Source organism: Myotis myotis, unplaced genomic scaffold (genome assembly GCF_014108235.1).
Source record: "Myotis myotis isolate mMyoMyo1 unplaced genomic scaffold, mMyoMyo1.p scaffold_m19_p_8, whole genome shotgun sequence".
Taxonomy (NCBI): domain Eukaryota; kingdom Metazoa; phylum Chordata; class Mammalia; order Chiroptera; family Vespertilionidae; genus Myotis; species Myotis myotis.
In genome coordinates, this window is record NW_023416390.1 from 45,198,001 (window position 1) to 45,220,130 (window position 22,130).

A 22,130-nucleotide genomic window follows, 5' to 3' on the forward strand; every position below is an offset into this window, starting at 1 on the left:
TAAGAAAGAAAGGAATTTAACAGGATTAAGAGGTGAGCACTGAAATGAGTGTCTGGTGGGAAATCTCTAGGCTTGGAGACAAGTGAATCCAAATGTGAGTGCTGAGTTTGGATGCCAGGGTAAGGCTGAAGAACGACAGAGCTGTTGGAAGACTGGGGAAGATAAATGATGGGCAGAGGAGGGATGCTCCTCTGAAAGCAGAACAGCCCTAAACTATGAGATGTTGAAGGTTTTACCCAGAAGTGGCTGAAGGAAAGTGGAGCTGACAGTCATAGAAGCGGTAGTGACACGAGTCTGCATGAGCTCAGAGGTCCTTCAGGTGGACACCAAATTCACTCAGGATGATGGTCAAAGACAGCATGGCGACCACAACTGAGGCAGGTACTGAAATCAGGGAAGGTGGGAATGTCTGCAAGGTGAAGACATGAGGCTGCAGCCAATGGTTAAGTGGGAAGAAAGTCGGTGATGAGGGGTGGTGGCAAACGAAAAGCACACCAAGTTTCTTATATAACTTAGGAACTGATTCAGCCAAAGAGGACATCACTCTTCTTGATTTAGAAGTTGTATAAAAAAGGACTTTGTTTCTTTCTAAAGTCAAAAAGACATTAATTTTACTCGTGTCATCTAACTTATTACTGATCTGAATTAATAATATCTTAAAATGCAGGTCATCAGCCCTAGCTGGTTTGGATCAATAAAAATATACATTAAAAAAAAAAAAAAAGGTAGGTCGTCGAATATCCCTTTGGAGGAAACAGGTCCACGATGCCCCACCCCGCTAGATTTCCCAATATCCTAGGATGAGAGAGACATTTACTATCTCAAATGGGAACCAAACCTGAAGGCGATTTCATTAAAGAAAAAAATTCTAAACCCTAAAGTGTTTCTGAAAATGTGTCATAGGAGTGTGTTGTGAGCATAGACAATTCAGCGAGGTGAGCTGAAACACCTGCAGAGACGGACTCAAATGGAGAAATGAGAGATGGAGGAAAGGGTTTTGTCTGAACGGTGGGCCCTCCGTCTGGCTGTGAGTGCTCTTACCCAAAGCTGGCACAGTCGCAGATGCTCTCTTTTCTAAACACCTCTCTACATGGAAGAGTTCATGGAGAATCTACCTCCCCCGCTCTGCAGGCCCTGCTAAGATAAACAGGTGTGAAATGTTTTCCTCTGTTTACATACAGATCTTAAAAGGAAAATACCCAACTCATCCTGACAAATGGCTGTGGGTAAGCATTCCAGGGCCTTTACGGGTTTGCTAAAACAAAAAGAAACAAACAATCCAACAAAATTAAGGAAAATACATAATTTCAATTACCACTCAAGTACTGGGTTAGGTGTTCTTTATAGGTTTTCACCTACAGAGCAAATGCAGATTCATCTCCCTTATAATTACCAGATCTGGAGCAAGCTACAAACAAAGGCAAAATTCTAAAGCCTTACTGGCTAGTAACCAAATGAGTTATTTATATTCCTAAAGAATACTAAAAGAAGGTGCCCAGGCCCAGATAAATGCAAAGTACATTTAACTTAAAATGCCTGCAATGTTTCTTTCGCTAACAACTAAGACCTGGAAAAGCCGTTAAGTAGAATATGTGTTTACTTTAGACCACATGTATGCAGAGCTTCATGGCAGCAAAGAAATTGGGGGGGGGGGGGAAGCGTAAATAAGATAAATAAGATTAAAATTATGGGCCATCAATGATATTCTGGGAGAGTTGAAGCAAAAAAATATCAAAAGTATATGAATATACTTTCAAACAACTTTGCATGATTCAAAACTAAACAGAGGATAAACTGCCTCTGTATACAAAACAGACAGACTGTAAAGATGTTTTTCGCATCTACCTGCTATAAGTAGATTCCATGCATTTGGTTAGCTCTGACTTTTTCTTCTGATTATAAAGGTAGCACGTGCTCACTGTTTCCAATTTTCATGGCCATACACAACTCTTAATGCATAGGAATGTTCATTTTTCTAATTATTTTTTTAGCAGAAAAAAAACTCTTAAAAGTGAGGGTGATGGGTCAAATGGCATTTCGTTTTATTATTATTTTAAAATATATTTTTAAAATTTATTTCAGAGAGGAAGGGGGAGGGAAAGATAGAAACATCAATGATGAGAGAGAATCGTTGATTGGCTGTCTCCTGCACACCCCACACTGGGGATTAAGCCCGCAACCTAGGCATGTGTCCTGACAGGAAATCAAACAGTGAACTCCTGTTTCATAGGTTGATGCTCAACCACTGAGCAACACTGGCCAGGCAAATGGCATTTCATTTTAATCTTGTCAATTCTGTAAACTGCCTCCAGAAGGCTATGCCATCTTAGACTTTCAATGAAAATCTAAACTTCCCTGAAGTTTCCTTCTTCTCTGCAGCCTCTCAATGGCAGCGGGGGGAACTCTTTCAGCACTTGCCACACTGGGCCTGGAGGTGAGCACACTAGCCTCCTTGTTTCTCATTTCCACTTCCACACAGCTCTCCACGCTCCTCCTTAACTACTGAGTCACATGTCATTAGGGCGCACTATTCATTATCCCTCACCATTGCCAGCATATACGAAAGACGCGAGCCCATTATTCCATCCTCTCGCCAGCACTAAGATGTCACTCCTTTTCACTCCACCAATCTCATCTGTGAAAAATGTCTCCATACTATTCTAGTATGCAATCACAAGGATCCTACAGGACAGTGATTCTCGAATAAGGAGAAGATATCACTTTCCAGAGGACAGGGAAAGGGGAAAGAACATGTATAAAGAAAGGTTAAAATATCCTACTTCATAACACAAAATACAGTAAACTCATGACCAAATATTGTTGCTGGTGAGGAAATAAAATATATCGTAAGAATACATCACAGCCCAGCCGGCATGGTTCAGTGGTTGAGCATCGACCTCTGAACCAGGAGGTCACGGTTCAATTCCTGCTCAGGGCACATGCCCTGGTTGCAGCCTCTATCCCCAGTGTGAAGCGTGCAGGAGGAAGCTGGTCAATGATTCTCTCTCATCATGGATGTTTCTCTCTCTCTCCCCATCTTCCTTCCTCTCTGAAATCAATAAAAATATTAAAAAAGAAAGCATCACAGAAAACATGGTTTTAGAAGACCGGAAACATTATCCTACATGAATGATATAAGTAGCTAGTTATCTACAAGCCTCTTTAAAACTTTTTTTTATTTTTTATTGAAATATTCTTTATTTTATTTTTTATTGGGGTGACATTGTTTCACAAAACCATACAGGTTTCAAGTGTACAACTCAACAAAACATCACCCACACAGTGCATTGTGGCCCACTGCCCCAACAAAGTCTACAAGTCTTAAAAAGAGAAAGCTACTTTGAAATATGTGCTAACAAGTCACAGAGGAGAGTATAAATATTGGGTGTGTTCTGATTATAAGTTGCTGAAATAACAGTAATAACAACGGTCACAAATACTGAAAGCTGACTGGGTGCCAGGAAGCATGTTAAGTGCACTCACATGGAGAGCCTCATTTGGTCCTCACAACATCCTTAGGAAGCAGGCCCTATTATTATCTCCATTTTATAGAAGGGGAAACTAGGACCTGGTGAAGTAACTTGCTCATACAGCGGATGAGTCGTGGAGCTAGGATTTCAGTCTCCACTGTCTGACTTTGGAGTGCCAGCTCTCCAACGCTAAGCCACGCTGCTTCCTAGGGATGAAAGCCTCCATTTCCAACACAAGACAGAAGACTCGGTGTAAAACCGCCAAATGAAATTCATCATAAATATTTTGACTGCGATCTTCGCCAGTAGATGGATTCCCCTTTAAGGACATGCTGGCAAGAAGATTCTCATTTTCAGTTTCCTAGTTTCTCTAGAATGGCCTTGTTCTCAGCCAGTTATCTGCTCTGTGTCTCTGACAAATTCCAGACCACACAAATCACACAACCCAAAGTCAAGGAAAATCTCTCCTCTTGTTAAACAGATTTCCATAGTCAATGTGTTCCTCTCCACGTGTCTCTTCTGTCCAACTCTGAGGCCAGGAAGGCCAAAACCTACCCCTTCCCACCCCCACAGCCTGGCTGCAGCTATCTGCCTCGAGAACTCTGGAGCGAGTCTCTCTGTGCCCACCGTCCCTGCTAATGTCATCACCACAAAACAGCCCAGGCCCCAGGCTGCCCCTCCCTCATCCCTCACATGCTGCTCCCTGTATGACTGCACATATTCCAGTTAGACCTGACTTCCCACCCCACCCCCAACTCCTGAGACCCTTCCAGTGCCCTCACATTCCCTCATCAGCTGGACCCCACCATCCTGAACTCTTCTCTAAACTTCCGCTCATCCTCTCTGATGGGAGCCGTGCTCTCTTCTGCACGCATCTCAATGGCAGCCAGCCCATCTCTTTCCGCACTTGCTCCATTGGGCAGGGCGCAAGGTGAGCAAGGTGGCCTCAGTGCCATTTCAGAGAGCTCTTCCCAGGTCCTCCCTAAATCTTACGCCATTAGACTGCATCATCCATTAACCTCCATTACTGCCAACATATACCAATTCCAGACAGTCCCCCTCTCATTTATTGATTATTTCAGCTCCTAGCTGTCATTTTCTCCAATTACTATTCCTGTATCATAGTGTGGGGATGTTTACATGCACATGAATGAGCCTGACACTTGTCCTCTAATGTCTTTGAACTCCCCTGTAAGGATGTAAGTCGTCACCACACCTTGGTTGCACATTCCTTTGGTCACACCCTAGACCAGGGGTGGGCAAACTTTTTGACTCGAGGGCCACAATGGGTTCTTAAACTGGACCAGAGGGCCGGAACAAAAGCATGGATGGAGTGTTTGTGTGAACTAATACATGTTAACACTGCTGCTGGTGAAGGAGCGGAGGGGAGAGCAAGAGAACCCTCCGCTCTTTCGGCTCCGCGGGCCAGATAGAAAAGCCGAACAGGCCGGATCCGGCCCGTGGGCCGTAGTTTGCCCACGGCTGCCCTAGACTCTGCATTACCAACAGCTGCACCCCTCAATGATACTATTCCATTCACCCCACTTGCTAACCACCAATTCCTGTTTCCAGCCCCCTTCTTCTAGTGCCTAAATTCGAACAATCCCTCGACCTACAATCAACCGTTTCTGTATCCTTTCAGTGCCACTCCCTTCCCTGTCTTCCCTTCCCTAGCTTAAATTCCATGGCAACCAACAGAATCCTTCCCTTGCATCCATCCTCAACTCTTTGGTTCTGCTTTTACTTCACTGTACTCAGGACAACCCATCTATCTGTACATGAATACCATATAATCTTGATAACTCTATAGTAAGTAATGAAATAAAGTAGCAGTAGAAATCTTCCAACATTGCTCTTCTTTTTCAAAGTTATTTTAGCTCTTCTAGGTTCATTGTAACTCCATATCTGTTTTTACAATCTGCCTATAAATCTCTTCACCAAAATTGGCTGGTGCTGTGATTGGGATTGTATTGAATCAACAAATCAAGCTCAGGAGAACTGGCATCTTAATAGCATGTATTCCGACCCAGGAACACAGTGTAACCCTCCAGTTATTAATGCCCTCTTTAATTTCACTCAGCAATGCCAGTGCAAAGGTTTTGCACATTTCAGTTGTTAAATTTAACCCTTAGTATTCCTCTTTTTAAAATAAAACTTTGTATTTTACTTGTAGTACATATAAAATTTACCATTTTAACCATTTTAAGTGTAATGGGTTAAGTACATTCAAACCGTTGTGCAATCATCACCACTATTTCTAGGATTTGTTCATCACTGCAAACAGAAACTCTGACCTATTAAACAATAACTGCCCATTCCCCCTAGTCCCTGGTAACCACTACTTAACTTCCTGTATCTGAATTTGCCTACTCTAGGTACCTCATATAGCTAACATCATACCGTATTTATCCTTTTGTGTTTTGCTTCTGTCACTTAGCATACTGTTTTCAAGATCTGTCCATGCTGTAGCATGTATCAGAAATTCATTCTTTTTAAAGGAATGAATGTTATTCCATTATAAGCATATACCTTATTTTGTCTATCCAACCATTTGCTGATGGACATTTGGGTTGTTTCCAACTATTTCATATTTTTGTTGCATTGTAAATGGTATTTTTTAAATGGTGAATTCCAATTGTTCATTGTTTGTATAAAAAAAAATAGACTCTTAAAAAAAATAGACTCTTAATTGCTCTTATAAACCTGCTCCACCCATGTTCTCTCCATCTCACATGATGGCAAATATGTCCTTCCCTCTCCTCGGGGCAAGCCCTGTGAAACTTCCTTGATTACCTTCACAGAGCATGTCCAATCAGTGAGCGAATCTAGTTAGGGCTACCTTTAAAATACACCCCAAATTCAATCACTTCCTTCTGCCTTCCTGGCCCCAGCCACAGACATCTCTCATCTGGGTTATATTCCTAGCTGGTCCTTTCTGCCCGTACCTCTGCCCCATGTCGTCTTTTCTCAACAGAGTGACTAGAGGGGTCATGTTAAAACATAAATCAAATTATTTCACTTCTCTACTCCAAAGTATTTGATTGCTCAGCATTTCCTCCCAATTTAAATCAGAAGCTTTTACAGTTTCTTACATGGCCCTATACCATTTGGTCTTGTTACCCTCTGGTCCCATGTTCTGTTTCTCCTCCCCTCATGTACTCCACTCCAGACACAGTGGCTTCCTTGCTGTTTCTCCAACACATCAGACATGCTCCCACCTGGCACTTGCCTCTGCCTGGAATGCTTTACCTTCATATATTCATGTTGCTCCCTCTCTTCCTTCCTTCAACTTTTCTCTCTTTTTTTTTTTTAAATCTTTTTAAAATATTTTTCCATTGATTTTTAGGGAAAGTGGAAGAGAGAGGGAAAGATGAGAGAAACATCAATATGAAAAGAAACACATCAATTGGTTGCCTCCTGCACGAGCCCTGACGAGGGCCTGAGCCGAGGAGGAGCCTGCAACCAAGGGACGTGCCCTCAACCGGAATCGAACCTGGGACCCTTTGGTCCACAGGTCGATGGTCTACCCACTGAACCAAACTGGCTAGGGCCTTCCTTAAACTTTTTTTTAAAAAATATATTTTATTGATTTTTTTACAGAGAGGAAGGGAGAGGGATAGAGAGCCAGAAACATCGATGAGAGAGAAACATCGATCAGCTGCCTCCTGCACACCCCCTACTGGGCATGTGCCCGCAACCAAGGCACATGCCCCTGACCGGAATCGAACCCAAGACCCTCCAGTCCAGAGGCCGATGCTCTATCCACTGAGCCAAACCGGTCAGGGCCTTCCTTAAACTTTTTACTCAAATATCACCTTCTCTATAACTGACTAACCTATTTAAATTTGCAACTTCGGCATTCCTTATCTCCTTTATACTGCTCTATGTTTTTCCTTACATTTTTATATAAACCTTTTACTGTGGAATAACTTTAGATTTTCAGAAAAGTTGAGGAGATCATGCAGATGGTTACTCTCATCCTATTTCCCCTAATGTTAACATGTTGCACCATCAGGGTAGATTTGTCAAAATGAAGAAACCCTCATTCCTACATTACTGTTAACTAAACTCCAGACTTCATTTGGATTCACCATTGTCCCACCAATGTCCTTTATTTTCTGTTCTTGAATCCAATTCAGGATACTGAATTGTGTTTGATGGTCATGCCTCCTTAAACTCTTCTGGACTATGACACGTTTCTCAGTCTTTCTCTGTTTCTCAAGACCATAATAGTCTGGGGGCTACTGGCCAGGTACTTTGTAGAATGTCCATCGGTTTGGGATATCTGACGTTATCCTCATGACTAGGCTGGGGCTATAAGTTTGGGGAAGAAGACCACCAAGATGAAGTACTCTTCTCATCACATCATACTGATATATATGCCATTGACATAAATTATCACTAGTGATGTTAACCCTGCTCACTTGGCTAAGGTGGTGGCTGCCAGTTTTGTCCATTATAACGTTACTAATTCCTTCTTTTCTGTACTCTAATCTTCGTATGTTAGTAACTAAGTTCAGCCCATAATTAAGAGGGGTAAGGGTCTTTATCATGTTTTAACAGACCATATTTTCCACATTTGTAGGTAAGCTCTAAGAGGGCATGAATATTTGTCCATTTTAGTTACTGATGTGGCTCCGATTATCTAGAATAGTGCCGAGCATGGAACAAATACTCAATATTTGTTGGATGGCAAAACACAGAAAAGGAGGCTGCCTTGTAATCTGTTCCGGCCATAGAGTCCTGCAGCATCAATTATTCATCTCCCCACCTGAAAAGTATGTGCTCAGGGAAAAAACCACGTATGTCATTTACTCAGTGATATCACTTACATGTGGAGTTACCTTTCTCAGTGGCAGCTGCTGTTTCATTAGGGAAACCATCTTAAAGACTGAAATCACAATGCTAAAATTTGAGGCATTAGCAATAGAATTACATAGAGAATACATGTAAAGTGCTCAGAGTAGTGGCTATAAAGAACAGGAACTCAAGACATGTTCGTTTCTTTTATATCCTTACTCTTACATTCAGGTGAGAGATTTGGGGGAGGTACAGAGGATTTTACCAGGAACCTCAAAAATATACTCATCTTACCTACTAACAATCTGAAATTATTTTCAAAACCAGGCAGAATATAAAATTTTAATACTCCATACCTCAAATTTGGTTAATGTTAATTTCTTGATCTCTTCCTAAAATCTCGTAATTACTCTGAGAATAAAGTGTGTCTCAAGGAAGAACATAGGCTTAAGAAACTACCCTGAAATTTTAAGGAGAAAATGTTCTCCACGTTCACAACTCTAAAAATTTGCTCAGCAGCTAAATCCTTTTGGAGCAGTTAGTTGAGATGCTAAGTAAACTATGCATTACATTTTAAAACTCCCACCCAATGATTAAAATAAAAATGTACACGTATTTCTTTTTTCTTTTATCTGAGTACTTATTTTTTATTGTCTAAAGTTTTACATGTCTCCTTTTCCCCTGATTAACCCCCCCCCCCCAAAGTAGACTCTACGTCCCTAGTTCCAATAACAAATTCAGTTTCCCACTAGTGAAAGCACTGTTCTGCTTGTTTTTAAAATGTAGTGAGTTAAACTGATTCTGTACGTTGATTGCTTAATATAATCTCTCTTCAAAAGCAGAGCGGCCGTACAGTACCCTCCTTAAACAGAGCTCGCATAAACACTGCCCAGACATTTTCATCCTTATCAGTATAGCTGCTCTAATGTAGCTAATTTTACTGAGCGCTGTTTTCCTGAAGAACAGTATCAGGGATAGGAGTTATATTTTCAAGTCATTAAAATTCCGGCAGTCTCATTTCATTTAGGACACCTTAATTTTTCTCAGGTCATGAATCAGTGAACATCTGACATTCACAGAGCTAAGGAAAAGCATCTTAGATTCCTTTTTTGGAAACAGGTCTGAAAAAAAACAGATTGAGAAACACGGCCAGGAAAATCCTTCCCAGCTGCTATGGAACAGAACCTTTCATTCAAAGACAAACTAATTTATTAAGATCTCCAGGTACACATGGAGAAGAAAAGGCTCCCAAGTGGACTAGGAACGGCAAACTGTCTTCTGTAACTCAGGAGAGCAAAAACCTTATGCAAATCTCACAAAAGAAGGGAAAGCTAAGGTGATCCCTGTTTATTATTGCTTAGGATTTGTCCTGGTGTGGCCCTGAAGAGGAAACCAGTATCAGTGGCTGAAAGTTACATTGTAAAGAACTTCCTCAGAGTGAAACTGCTCCAAAATTGAACAGCCTGCACCTCACATGTTATCCATGACAGTGTTCAAACAGAAACTGGGTGTCCTAACCAGGAGAAGGGCTCAACCGTGAATGAGAACAAGTTGATAAGAAGGTCCCTATCTTAGGTAATGTCATGTCAGTGACTTCCTGTCTACACCAGAAAGTAGATAAGAAAATTCTTGGCACCTTTTTAATACACAAGTGAGGTAATTCTATTCTGAAGACTGAGAGCAAATCCTATCTATTTTGAAACTATCAGGAGTATTCATGGGTGGCTCTTCCTCTCCTCCAATTTTTCAATTGTCTGCCTATTAGACTTTGGGTATCTCAGAAATGCAATTCGTGCTTCCTACTATTTTTTTTCCAGCAGCAAGAGCCTGGCTTTGTATAACACCAGTTAATCAAGACAACATTTTTATTGAAATGCATGCATTGGTTTGAATTCAGCACAGTATTTAGTGTATGGCTGGAGAATAAACATTAAGTAGTCGAAATGTTTATTGCTTAATAAACCAAGAATAATGCTTCTTTAATGAGAGCTGAAATAACAGTTGCAATAAAGTTCCTCACATGACAAGCCCAAAATAACCTCCACATGCAAGTAAACAAGTAATCTAACAAAGTTTTGAAAGGATGTAAAAAATGTTAAATGACTAAGGAGCAAAAGTAAGTACAGGGGCTTTCTCTTGCAAATAAAAGATTTTTATGGTGACATCAACAATCTGAAAAATATCGTAGAGTGCTGTCTGTCTTACTGTAACTGCACACCACATAACATGGTAAGAATTTTATTTACAACTCAGGTAGTTTTCTGGACGCTCCTTGGTCCCAGAAGAAACCATTCCTGTAGCTTTTCCTCACTGTAAAGTTACCTCTCCCAAAAGGTTTGTGTTACCTTCAGAAGTATCAGTAACACATGCTTACTCATGTAATTTACATATTTGTTCAACATGTGTCCAATTTTCCATGTCTCTTTACTTTTTTTTTAACTTTATTATTGTTTTTATATTTTTTCAATTACAGTTGACATTCAATATGATTTTATATTAGTTTCAGGTATAGTGATTAGACAATTATATAATTTACGGAGTGATTCCCCTCATGATTCTAGTACCCACCTGGCACCATGCATAGTTATTAGAATATTACTGATTATAATCCCTATGCTGTACTTTACACCTCTGTGACTATTTTGTAACCACTAATTTTCTATATCTCCTTATAGCAGTTCACATTGGAGTGCCATAGATTATAAGCTCCCAGTAACAGAAATATCTCATCAAGAAGAGCTGAGTGACAGACAGCTGTTCAATATAGACTTCTGGATGATGCCTACATTAATTGGCAAATAAAATAACTCATTAGCTTTCTTATTCTCTAGTTCAAGTGATGGTTTATATATGTAGCACAGAGTCAAAACATGGCACAGGGAAATGTTTAAAATCCCATAAGTGGAAATGGCATGCCACTCTAAGGGGTACGAAAGCAGGCGCATTTATAAAAGTCAAACATCAGGTACAGCAAGATGTTCTGTTACTACATAGCTGCACGCCAGTCACAACCAGTGATACAGTGAGGACAGCCGTGTTCTAGCCTTTTCACGGCTCCACAAAGTAAATGAAGGAAATGTGGGTACTGAAATACAGGACAGCTTTCCTGAACGAGAGTGAAAGGAGAGTCTACAGCGACATGATGCCAAGCAGCAAGGAACAAGTACGTTACTGTGAGCCAGGCAAGGCAGGCATTACACATTTACACAAAGAAGGTAAATGTGTAATTCTCTTTATTGTGTTCAGGGACAGGGGAAAACATTACAACAGCATTTCTACAACTGAAGCAAATGCAAATAATTTATTAATAAAAAGCCAGCGACAGAACTACAAAGAAAAGAGGGTCTCTCTCCTATGAACTAACAAAGTAGTAACAACATTAACTAGGTTTTTATGAAGCACTAAATGCTGCCATGTTGATAGAACTTGTATAACAAAAGCTTTTATTTCTCATTCTTTCCTAGTTTTGTGTCAATATGAAGATTGTGTTTTCTATTTCACAGGTATATTCCCCTTTTATATAAAAAGTTACTGGTAGCTCCTGTTCTTATCATCAGTTTTTGACATTTTTGAGCTCTCTTTATAAATATTTACAATGTGGGACAGTTTTGAAATTTAAACTTATATGGCTTTCAACATTTCCACAACAGTCAGACATGGAAGGAAAAAATGTTTTTTAAATAAAGGAAGTGGTGCCTTGCAAAAAGCAAGGCAAATGCAGAAAAAGCCTCATATTTTATCTCTTGAGGATTGAACTTCCTTTCAATTCTTTTGGGAAAATGAAAAGCAATCGTGTTTCGTTCACATCTCATACTTAAATCTGGTTTTCTACTATCAGTTGAATATCAAATCCCAAGTTAATGCAAATGCTTGCAGGTTTCCATCTCTCAGATGGAAAAAAAAATACCATGTACAGACAGGTCTGGTTCTACATGTCATCAAATGTACAGCACGGGTAAAATGAAGCTGTTCCGATGAACCGTTCTAAAGCCCCCGCTGTGAGGCTGATGAATACTTGTTGTGTGGGACTGTTCTCTGGGCCAGCAGTCATTGGAAGGGGACACTGATCCACAATGGCCTTCTTTGCCCTCTCCACTCCTTGCTTCAATTTCAGCCTCAGCAATTTGGTTTGAACTCAGCTCAACTGAAATTTTCCAAAAAGATACAATAATGGTTTCTTCTCTTACCTTTGGTATATATTCTTCAGATCATTTTTTCCTGTTGTAGACTTTTTAAAAACAAAAATAAATAGTGCACTATAGGTAAACCTGTAACTAACATAAACAAGCTAAATCACCACTGCAGATCCTGTAGCACTGTTATGGAAAAGTACAGATTAAGCATTTTAGAGGAACATATTGAGACTGAAAAATCAGTAATTTGTGACATACTAAAGAGGTTTATAAAACTCAATTCCCTGGAACAACCTTAGAGAGTGCCACAGATTGTCAGAGCTACACTTTTTAAAATTGTGTTTTTCTAATTATATTTTATAATTAAATACTTAATTTAATTATAAAAGTAAATATATGGGTCACATGGGCTCACATTTGTCAAAACTGAGTGATACATGCATTTCATTGTATGTAAATTTTATCTCAAAAGAAAACAAAACTGCAAACACATACTGAACTCTGGTAATAATAGGCATGCTTACAGGAACTTAAGGGGAAATGTATTGATGCCTGTAGCTTACTTTGAAATGCCATCAAAGTGGATTGATGAATGGAAGGATACATAGCTGGGTATATATGAGATAAAGCAAATATTGATGTTAATGACAGACCCTGGATGGTAGATACACAGGTGTTCACTATAAAACTTTTTAAACTTTTCTTTATTTTTGAAAATTTTCATAATAAAATGTTGGGGGGGGGGGACATGAGATCATCACAGAAAAATATGGAAAACAAAAGAAAGTATCAGAAAAAAAAAAACAAAACAGACACCAAGCAGACAACTGGGATCATATTAAAATGTTTTATAACTTGTTAACCAGTTAGCAGTGTATCATATGCATTTTCCTAACTCTTTAAATATTCTTCCAAATGCAATGGAATTCCGCTGTACAAATGTAGCATCATTTTTTCAGCTTTACTGAGATATAATTGATGAATAAAATTGTAACATATTTAAAATGAACAAAACAATGAGTTTAATATACATATACTGAGTTCAATAGCACACTCTTCACATGAGATGTACCATAATTTAAAAGATATTTTGTTATAGGACACTTGGGTTTCTAATTCTTCACCATTCTACATGTTGGATGAACAACAGCCTGTTATATCCATCTTTCTGCACATCTCTGATTATTTCCTATTTCCTAGGATAAAGTCCCAGAAGTAAAATTTCTGTCTCAAAGGAAATATTTTAAGATTTTTTTAATAGATTTTGCTAAACTCTTCTCTAAAAGTTTACCAAATTACATTTCTAACAGGAGCATATCACTGATTGCAGCAATCCAGATGTATGCACTAAAGCAGAGGAGAGCAATATATACTCACTAGACTAGAGGTCTACAAATAAAGTGAAAATCAATAGTCTTTCTCTAGCCTCTCACATAAGCAACATTAAAGAGTTTGGTCTATATTTTCTCCATCTTTTACTAAGTTCATAACATATATTTAATTAAAGAATTACATGTGTGAGCCACGTACACATTATTAAATATTCCATTGCTTCTAGAACTCATTGGCAAAAATGACCAAGTGACATGAAACTGAATCTGTAAAATAAAATCCAGAGCTAATTACCTTTATCTTACCACTTAGAAAACACCTAGGCAGCAAGCCAATACCTACCTCATAAAGTATAACAAATATTTGCATAAGAAATGCATATTTCCTTTCCAATAACTGCCATCCCCTAAGCAAAAATTTTCTGTATCTTACACTCTTGTTGATTCAGTAGGTGTGGGATGCAATATTGCTCTGTAATAATTTACCATATCTCTTTATCACTGATAATCACTGACTAAACCAAGCCCCAAAGCTGAAATAGAATTTGTTTTCTCTACTTACAAGTTATGAGTTACCAGAGGCCTGGTGCACAAAATTCGTGCACTCAGGGGGTGGGGGTCCCTCAGCCTGGCCTGTGCCCTCTCACAGTGCGGGAGCCCTCAGGGGATGTCCGACTGATGGCTCCCCCAGCCCCCAGAGCGGGCCTAAGCCGTCAGTCAGACATCCTTAGTGCTGCTGTGGAGGCGGGAGAGGCTCCCGCCACCGCCGCTGCACTCACCAGCCATGAGCCCAGCTTCTGGCTGAGCTGCGCTTCCCCTGTGGGAGCCCACTGACCACCAGGAAGCAGCCCCTGCATTGAGCGTCTGCCCCCTGGTGGTCAGTGCGCGTCATAGAGACCGGCTGTTCCCCAGTTCAGTCGATTTGCATATTAGCCTTTTATTATATAGGATGCTCCTGTAGTTTACTGTAACCAACTCAATTTCCAAATGACACCACGCAGGTTAAAAGCTTACACCAGAGCAGCACCCGGCAGTTTCCAGCTCCTGCTACACCCCTGTGCTTTCCTGTGTCATTTTCCTGGCTCTCTCAAAGGTAGCGAAAAAGGTATTAAGCATGGGTGGGGGGTGGAGGGAATGTGTTGCAATTATTGTTTTCCTATCAACATCTGTTTCGTGTCTCATGAAGTCTCACATCCAACAATCACATAAAGATAGTATGTTCGTTGTACTGAAGTTGCATGACCTAATGTATAAAAATATTAGCACACTTCTATACTTCTTTGACTAAAATGTGATGGAATTGGTTTATTTTCTACCCTTAACCTGATCAACTAGAGGTTTCAGAGTTGAAAAGAACAACAACAACAAAAAAAAATAGGGAATCTGATCTCCTGGATCTCACTTGTCCCTCTGGGGAGGCTCCACACATTTCTCAAAGCTCTATTTCCCACGATAAAAAGGGTGCATGACAATGCTTCCTATAAAGACTTCACTAGATTAAAAAAGCTAGGTTCAGTCCAGAGTAAGGAATGGTCTTATTACCTGGCTACTATTTAAAACTGTGCTGATCAAGAAATGAGGAGGAGGAAACTTATTCCGCATAGTCCCCTTCTGTTTCGCGTACTTGGCTCTAAAAGCTTTCACATCTAAGCTTTCCACAGCCTCCAGATACCCCATGGCAGAGGTGAGCCCTCTGACCCCGCTCCAGCAACTGGAAACACTGCTGGTGATCACAGTCACACAGCAGGGCTGGGGGAAGGCCGCACAGTGCTGCCTTTTGGGTTTCCTTCCTTCATCAGTTGCTACGGTTGCACTGACAGCAATTAATGAAAAAAACAAAAAACAAAAAAAACCCATTCAGGGAGATTAAAGGATATTTATGGAAAAGTTCACTTTTAAAGATACTGAAGAGAACAATAGCTAGCCAAAACAGGACTAGTAGAAATATAAATAGGAAAATAGAAATGACCAAGACAAGCTCCCAAGGGTAGCTACTAAAAATTATCAATGGCACTGAGCCCTTGCAGGTCAGCTCCACATCAGCCCCACTCTTCAAGGCACCACGCTGAATTTGGGGGACACGGTACCACGTTCCTGAGAAAGATGAAGGGCCCATGAGCTTTGAGCCTGACTAGGACCAGCACGTATCCCAGACTCTGAAAGCCGTTTCTGGTTTTATAAGCAGGGCAGCTCTGTCGGGCACCTGTTAATTCTTTATTAAACAAGGCCCATCACTTTTGGCCTCAAGCAGAGGTGAAATCCAAAAAGCTGGCATTGCTGATACTTCAGTAGGAAGTGCTTTTTGTTTTTGAAAAGCACAAATTCACGGACAGAAAATGGAAGGGGGATGAAAACTGGACACACTACTCTTTACTGACCCCTCTTGGCTGGTGAGGGAAAAGAAAAGGTCTGAAATCTTACCTCCTCTCCAGGAGAGTTCAGAGAACATTCGGTCTATTTCATGCCATGGAAAGAAATCCTCTCAGTTCAGATGAGCCTAGTAGAAATCAACCCTAAAGCACACGCGGCAACACTTTCTATTTATGGGGCTCCCGGAATGGAGGTTGGGAAACGGCCTTGCTAGGTCCCTGGCAGCCTGTGACCTCTGCCTCGAGCTTGAAAAACTTACATAAGCGCCAGTGTGACCACTTATGAGAGCAGGAAAGGACCTTACCTCTTTCTCTATTTTGAGTAGCTTCTTCACAGCCACCTCCTTGTCCTGTGATATCCATTTGGCTCGATAAACACTCCCGAAACTTCCTCCGCCGCAGTTTTCAAAAAACTGCAAGTCATCAAATTTAATTTGCACAAAGGAGGTACCGAGAGACGACATCGCATAATGACAAAGTATTATACTTCCACAAACTCTGCAGAGAGAAAGAGAAAGAAAAGTTGGATTACAAGTCTATTAGAATGAATCCTCTGAATCCCACTTCAGGTCACGTACAATAAGTCCCGTGAAACTTCCAGAAAGAACCTTGATAACTCAGGAGAAGGAAAACCAGGACTATAAACAAATCAAAAGGAGAACGCTTACCCTGGCAGCCCGTGCAAAATTCAGCAGCAACTTGCCCAGACTCTGCCACACAGCTGTCCGCAGAGAAATGGCTCAGATTTCCCCCCTGACAAAACCTGTAGCCGCACTTCCTGCACATCCCCGGGCTCTGCCTAAAGGCTACTGTGTCACCAGGTCTCCTATCAGGAAGCCGGGCGGCCGGGAAGCGTGCCTTCCGCAGCGAGCTGGCCTAGCTCCCCTGGCATGTGAGGCACGCCATCTCTCCACGTTGTGCTCACTTCACGCAAAATACACATAACCTAAGCCCCTGAGCATCCTGGCGCGAGGGGAGCCAAACGCTGCACACTGAGCGCAGTCAGCGTTTAGGGTCCGAAAGCAAAAGCGTTCAGGTTAGGGATGACAGGGAAGCTGGCCAAGTGTTTTTCCAAGTGGCTCCCTGGACTGTACACTGTAGCAGAAACTTAATTAAAGAGGAGAAAACTTGCCCTGATTACAGTATATTAAGTCATCCAACGACCTCTGCCAAGAACGTTGAACAAAAATATTATGCTTGTTTCCAGAGGAACGGATGTCCCCTCCCCGAGATTATTTGAGTGACATTTTCTGCAGCCTCAGGTGTTTTTACGACGCACCAGGTAAGTGTTCACCCTCCGCACCCCAGGCCAAACCACAGATTAGCAGGAAACACAAAACAAAAACATACAAACAAGAAAGCAGAACACTGTAATTCTGAACGTGCATAAAAAGCAGGTGGGTGAGAAAGCTTGTGTACATACGCTCGCCAACACTGTAAACCAGAATCTTATAATGAGGGAGCAAAAAGGCAACACGTGGACAGGACACTCTACAAAACAACTGGCCTGGCCTCCTCCTAACTGTCAATGTCATGAAAGATTCTTTTTTTTTTAAGCAGGGAAACTTCTAGAATAAGGAGGACTTAAAGAAACATAATGACTCAATGCACTGAGTGATCACTGGATTTGGGATCAAAAACAATCTATAGAAAAGTATCACTGGGGTTTTAGGAAAATCTGAATCTGTACTATATATTAGATATTAAATTATCTATGGCAAATAACGGTATTTTTGTTTTGTTTGAGGATGTCCTTGTTGGGAGATATGCTGGTAGACATACTGAAGTATGCTACCTACAGCTTAATTTAAAATTATTCAACTCCCCCTCCCTCAAAAAAATGGGTATAGAGAGAGGGGAAGCAAACGTGGCAAAATGTTAAGAACTAGCAAATCTAGATGAAAGTGCATGGGCGTTTTACTACCCTGGTCATCTTTCTGTGGGAGTTGATTATTTTCAAAATAAAAAGGTGGAGGGGGCAGTTTCTATCTACTCAAATTGACAGCATTTCTTTATAAACAGCTTGCAGCTTTGCCGAGTGATGTAAGCAGGCGGCTCAGAGATCTTACTGTGCAGCTGACTAGCAATCCCATTTTAGGAGAGCAGGTCACTGAAGAATGGTGATTTCTTATGTGAAGTCAAGCTCTGCTCTACTTCGGGGAGAAGGTAAGAGGGGAGACTGTTTATCCTCTAACGTTGGAAAGGTAACTTAGCATCTATGTAAAAATAGAGGCAGAAAATACCGAGCACCCAGGGGCAGTCCATACACATATTTGAGCCAATAAATTATCTTACTAACTTTCGCTTCAATTCATATTTGGTTAATCAGATAAAAGAAAAAAGTGTGGGTAAAATTTAGGAATGTGGCAAAGATAGGTACACGGAATATGTAAGCTAAATAGTTTGTTCAACAGAATGCGAAACACCATTGCAAGATTCCCTCAGTGTTACAGATGCTAGTCCTATGTTTTTATTGATCATTTTTTTGTATTTATAAAAATACAAAAAAGAAAACAGAACTACAAAGCTTACAATAAAATTAGAACTCCTGTGCCCACCCCTTTCCTCACTGGATTTTCTCTCCAGAGGGAACTAATTTCAACCCCTTTAGCATTTTCTTCTGGTATTTACCTCTGTACGTATTTCTTTAAAAAAATGTGTTTATATTGCAATTTCTTGGTTGTTCCATTTTAGATATTATCTATTAATTTCTGTCAGTGGAAGATAAGGCTTTAGTCCTCATATACTACCCTTAATCTCTTTGCACACAATATGCCACACTTGTCTAATCCTCCCAGCTTTCAACTACACGGTAACATTTAGTCTAGTAGTGACTAGACTCTAGTCAATATTCAGGGTTTACAGTAGTCTGACAAAGTAAATATTATTCCCAGGAGCGCTATGTAGAATTGAATAACTTTTCCTTTCTTGGATAACTTTTTGATTCTCCTAGAGTTATTAGTTGCTTTGTTGTTGTTTGCTTAGCTTCTTATATACCTAACACTTATTAACCTCATCAAATTCTTCCAAGAACTGCAAAATTACTCTCAATAAAGTAAAAACATCAGGTAATTTTTTTTATTCTGTACTTTCCTTGGAGACATTCCTCCTTACCCTTCACCCTGATTCAACCTGGCTAGAATGGCTGCTCTGGAGGCCTGACTTGAACTGTAACTTCCCTTCCCTTTACCATCATCCTAAGAATTTCCTTCACATTTTCCTCTGTGAACACCTGTTCTTGTTTCTCCTGGCTTCTCTTTCTCGGTTTACTTTCTCGGTTGACAGTGCACATCTCCCGTTAGCTACCTGAATAGAGTCCCCTATGTAATTTTTTTGAGAATCAGTGTGTCTCAAAATGTCTTGATTGGAGGCCCAGCTGGGTACGTAATTTTAGGTAGGAAATAATTTCGGAAGCATTACTTCATAGTCTAGTTTCTAATGTGGCTGTAGAGCAGTCTGATGCTGCTCTGGTTACTAATCCTCTTTACATATCTTTTCCTTTCTGAAAGCTTTCAGGATCTTGTATTCATCCCTGGAATCCTGAAATTAATCGCATACGCTTAGGACTGAGTCTTTTGCAGTCATTGACAGGGCACTGAGTGAACGCTGTCTGTACGTCATGTCTTTTAACTCCGGGACATTGTCTTGTGCTCTTCCTTTACCACCGACAGCCACATTTACTCCTTGTCTTCCCGTTCCCACATACACACGAGGAGCCACATGCAGTTCCAATCAGGCTGCTCTCTCCTATCTCCACACCTTTGCACAGGCTTGTGTCTTTAAATATTAAAAAACTCGTTTTTCTAAAACAAACTCCTGTCCACAACGACCTCCTTTGACTCTCATGAACAGAGTTAAATTTTCCTTCTTCTGTGTCATAACTCCTTTCTTTACTCATTCATCTTTCCCACTTAGTTCCCACCAGGCTGTAAGTTCCCCAAAGGCAAAAGCCATTTCTATTTACTGCTGGATCATCAGCACCAAGTACACAGCCAAGCACATTGTCACTTCTCCATTCAAAATTATTTGTTGCATGAACAAATACATAAATAAACAGTTTCTGGCTATTCTTCGATTATGCCTTTTGCAACTGAAAAGATTCCAACCGGACTAAGTACAATCTAAAACCTCACAAGTTCTTCTCCCATCCACCCTGGAGGATTCTAAGCAAATCCTGATTTGGAAAGAGCTGCCTAGCCTCTTGGGAGGCTGAAGAGCGTATGTTTGGGACCTCCAGAATTGAATGTCTCTGAGTCCAAAGGAGAAGTTGAAAAAGAGGGAGAGAGGAAGGGAAATCCTTTTAAAAAATAAACAGAGATCTGAACCAAAGGTGAGAGCAGAATGATTAATTCTACACCCTCCGGTGCAGAGCAAGCAGGCCCAGGGAAGCTGGGTGCACTCTGGTAGATCAGGCACACTGTAAACTGGCCTAAGGGTGTCAGAGGAAGGCGGGTCTTTGAGCAGCACAGATCTCCACAATCTTTACCCCCTGAGATGAGGCAACTAGTCATGTTCTTCTCAGAATCACTATTACTCACTGTGTGATACATCCCGCCATTTGGAAACCAGCTATGTATTAAGGAACTATGTAATTATGTGAATGTTTTATTGAGACCCTACAAAATTAAGTCCCATCTGATTAACAAAGAGACTAACAATTCTGGAGGGGACGGGTACAGGTTTTCACTCCCATGAGCTGGGCAAAGCATCATGGACTTACCTGTGAAGCCCAACTGAGATTCCCACTGCCATCTATGTGAGTGTCAGACCATATATATTTGTTTTTCCCTTTGAACTTTCTCTCCTTTAATTTTAAAAATCATTATTCTAAGAGGATCAACTTATGACCAGAAGAATGAAAAACCTGAGCTGCTGATTAATCATACAGCATCTTGGGGAAGACTGCTACCTAATCAAATTGTGTTCTTATTTTTCCGATGTATTCTCCAGGGAATACACCAGAATTTAATAAGTGTCATCTATGTAAATGTATTTACACAGTATACCCAGTCCTATGATGTTTTCATCCCACCATGTTAAAATAATTGCTTTTACACACAAAAGGCAACTTTTCTCCATGCAACAATTCCCAGTCCTAATTTTGTAGAATTCTAACTTTTGTTTCATAAATGCTCAAAACTGCCTTAAATATTAATAAGTATCTACCACACAGCACTGAAGGGTGAGTTAGAGCAGGGATATCACCAAAATTAAAGCCTAATAGGGTGTCACAACTCTGAAAACGGTGAAAATCACTAACTTGGTGGTTAACCCCATCATTTGAGTACTGTAGTAAGACAATATTTTTTTAATTTTTAAAGATTTTCTTAAATTAAAATTTTAAAAAATTTAACCATTAATTACTGAAAGCACACACCCACAGCACCATTGGCTATTATCAAACGTGAAACCATATTAAGGTAGAAACCCTTCAAGGGAGGATTATTTTACCTTTTAGTTTTTAGCCTTTAATCCAAAAAAATGGACTTCTGCCCTGAATTCAAAACAACAAAAACAAAACAGAAAGACACCGCCTAAGTGCTAACATGGCAGTAACAAGGTTTAGAATTCGGTAGATGTGAGTTTGAACTCTGTACCTCTCAGTAAGCTTTAACAACCACTTTTTCTCAGATCATGGCATTTCCAGAACCAATAAGTAAAAAAAATTATAAATCTTTTCCATTCTGGTATTGAATGCCTCAAAACTGATAGCCCAAAAGTTATCCAGTCTGCACAGTAGGATTCGATTTCTTCGATAAATCTTCCAGATGGAAGAGCAAGCCTGCCCTCACCAGCTGGCAGACCTTGGACAGGCACGGTGCCTCTCCGGCCTCGGTTTTCTCACTGGCAATAGCACTGCCCACTCTGTACAGTTGCTGGGAAGAGGGAGATGCTGTGACAGGACCTTGCACAGTGTCCCACACATGCTCAATAAATGGAGATGATGACTGTCTAATTATTTTAATAAGTCTTGATATCACACGTGGCCATCTACTTCTTTAGCCTTTGTAGTCAGGTATGCTTTCC

At 40.5% G+C, this 22,130-nt stretch overlaps 1 protein-coding gene across 7 annotated transcripts in view; it reads right to left on the minus strand.

The window, feature by feature from the left end:
- Window positions 1-22,130, minus strand: part of MAP3K20 (mitogen-activated protein kinase kinase kinase 20) — a 138,969-nt gene that overhangs the window by 109,720 nt on the left and 7,119 nt on the right. For 5 of the 7 annotated variants that reach the window (XM_036319961.1, XM_036319960.1, XM_036319958.1 and 2 more), the window contains exon 2: window positions 16,409-16,601. In XM_036319961.1, the coding sequence (XP_036175854.1) occupies window positions 16,409-16,567 (159 nt within the window). In that variant the 5' untranslated portion in view covers window positions 16,568-16,601. Of the gene's footprint in view, window positions 1-16,155; window positions 16,376-16,408; window positions 16,602-16,771; window positions 17,322-22,130 lie in introns of those variants that run through there. The other 2 variants (XM_036319956.1, XM_036319962.1) reach the window with 2 other exon arrangements.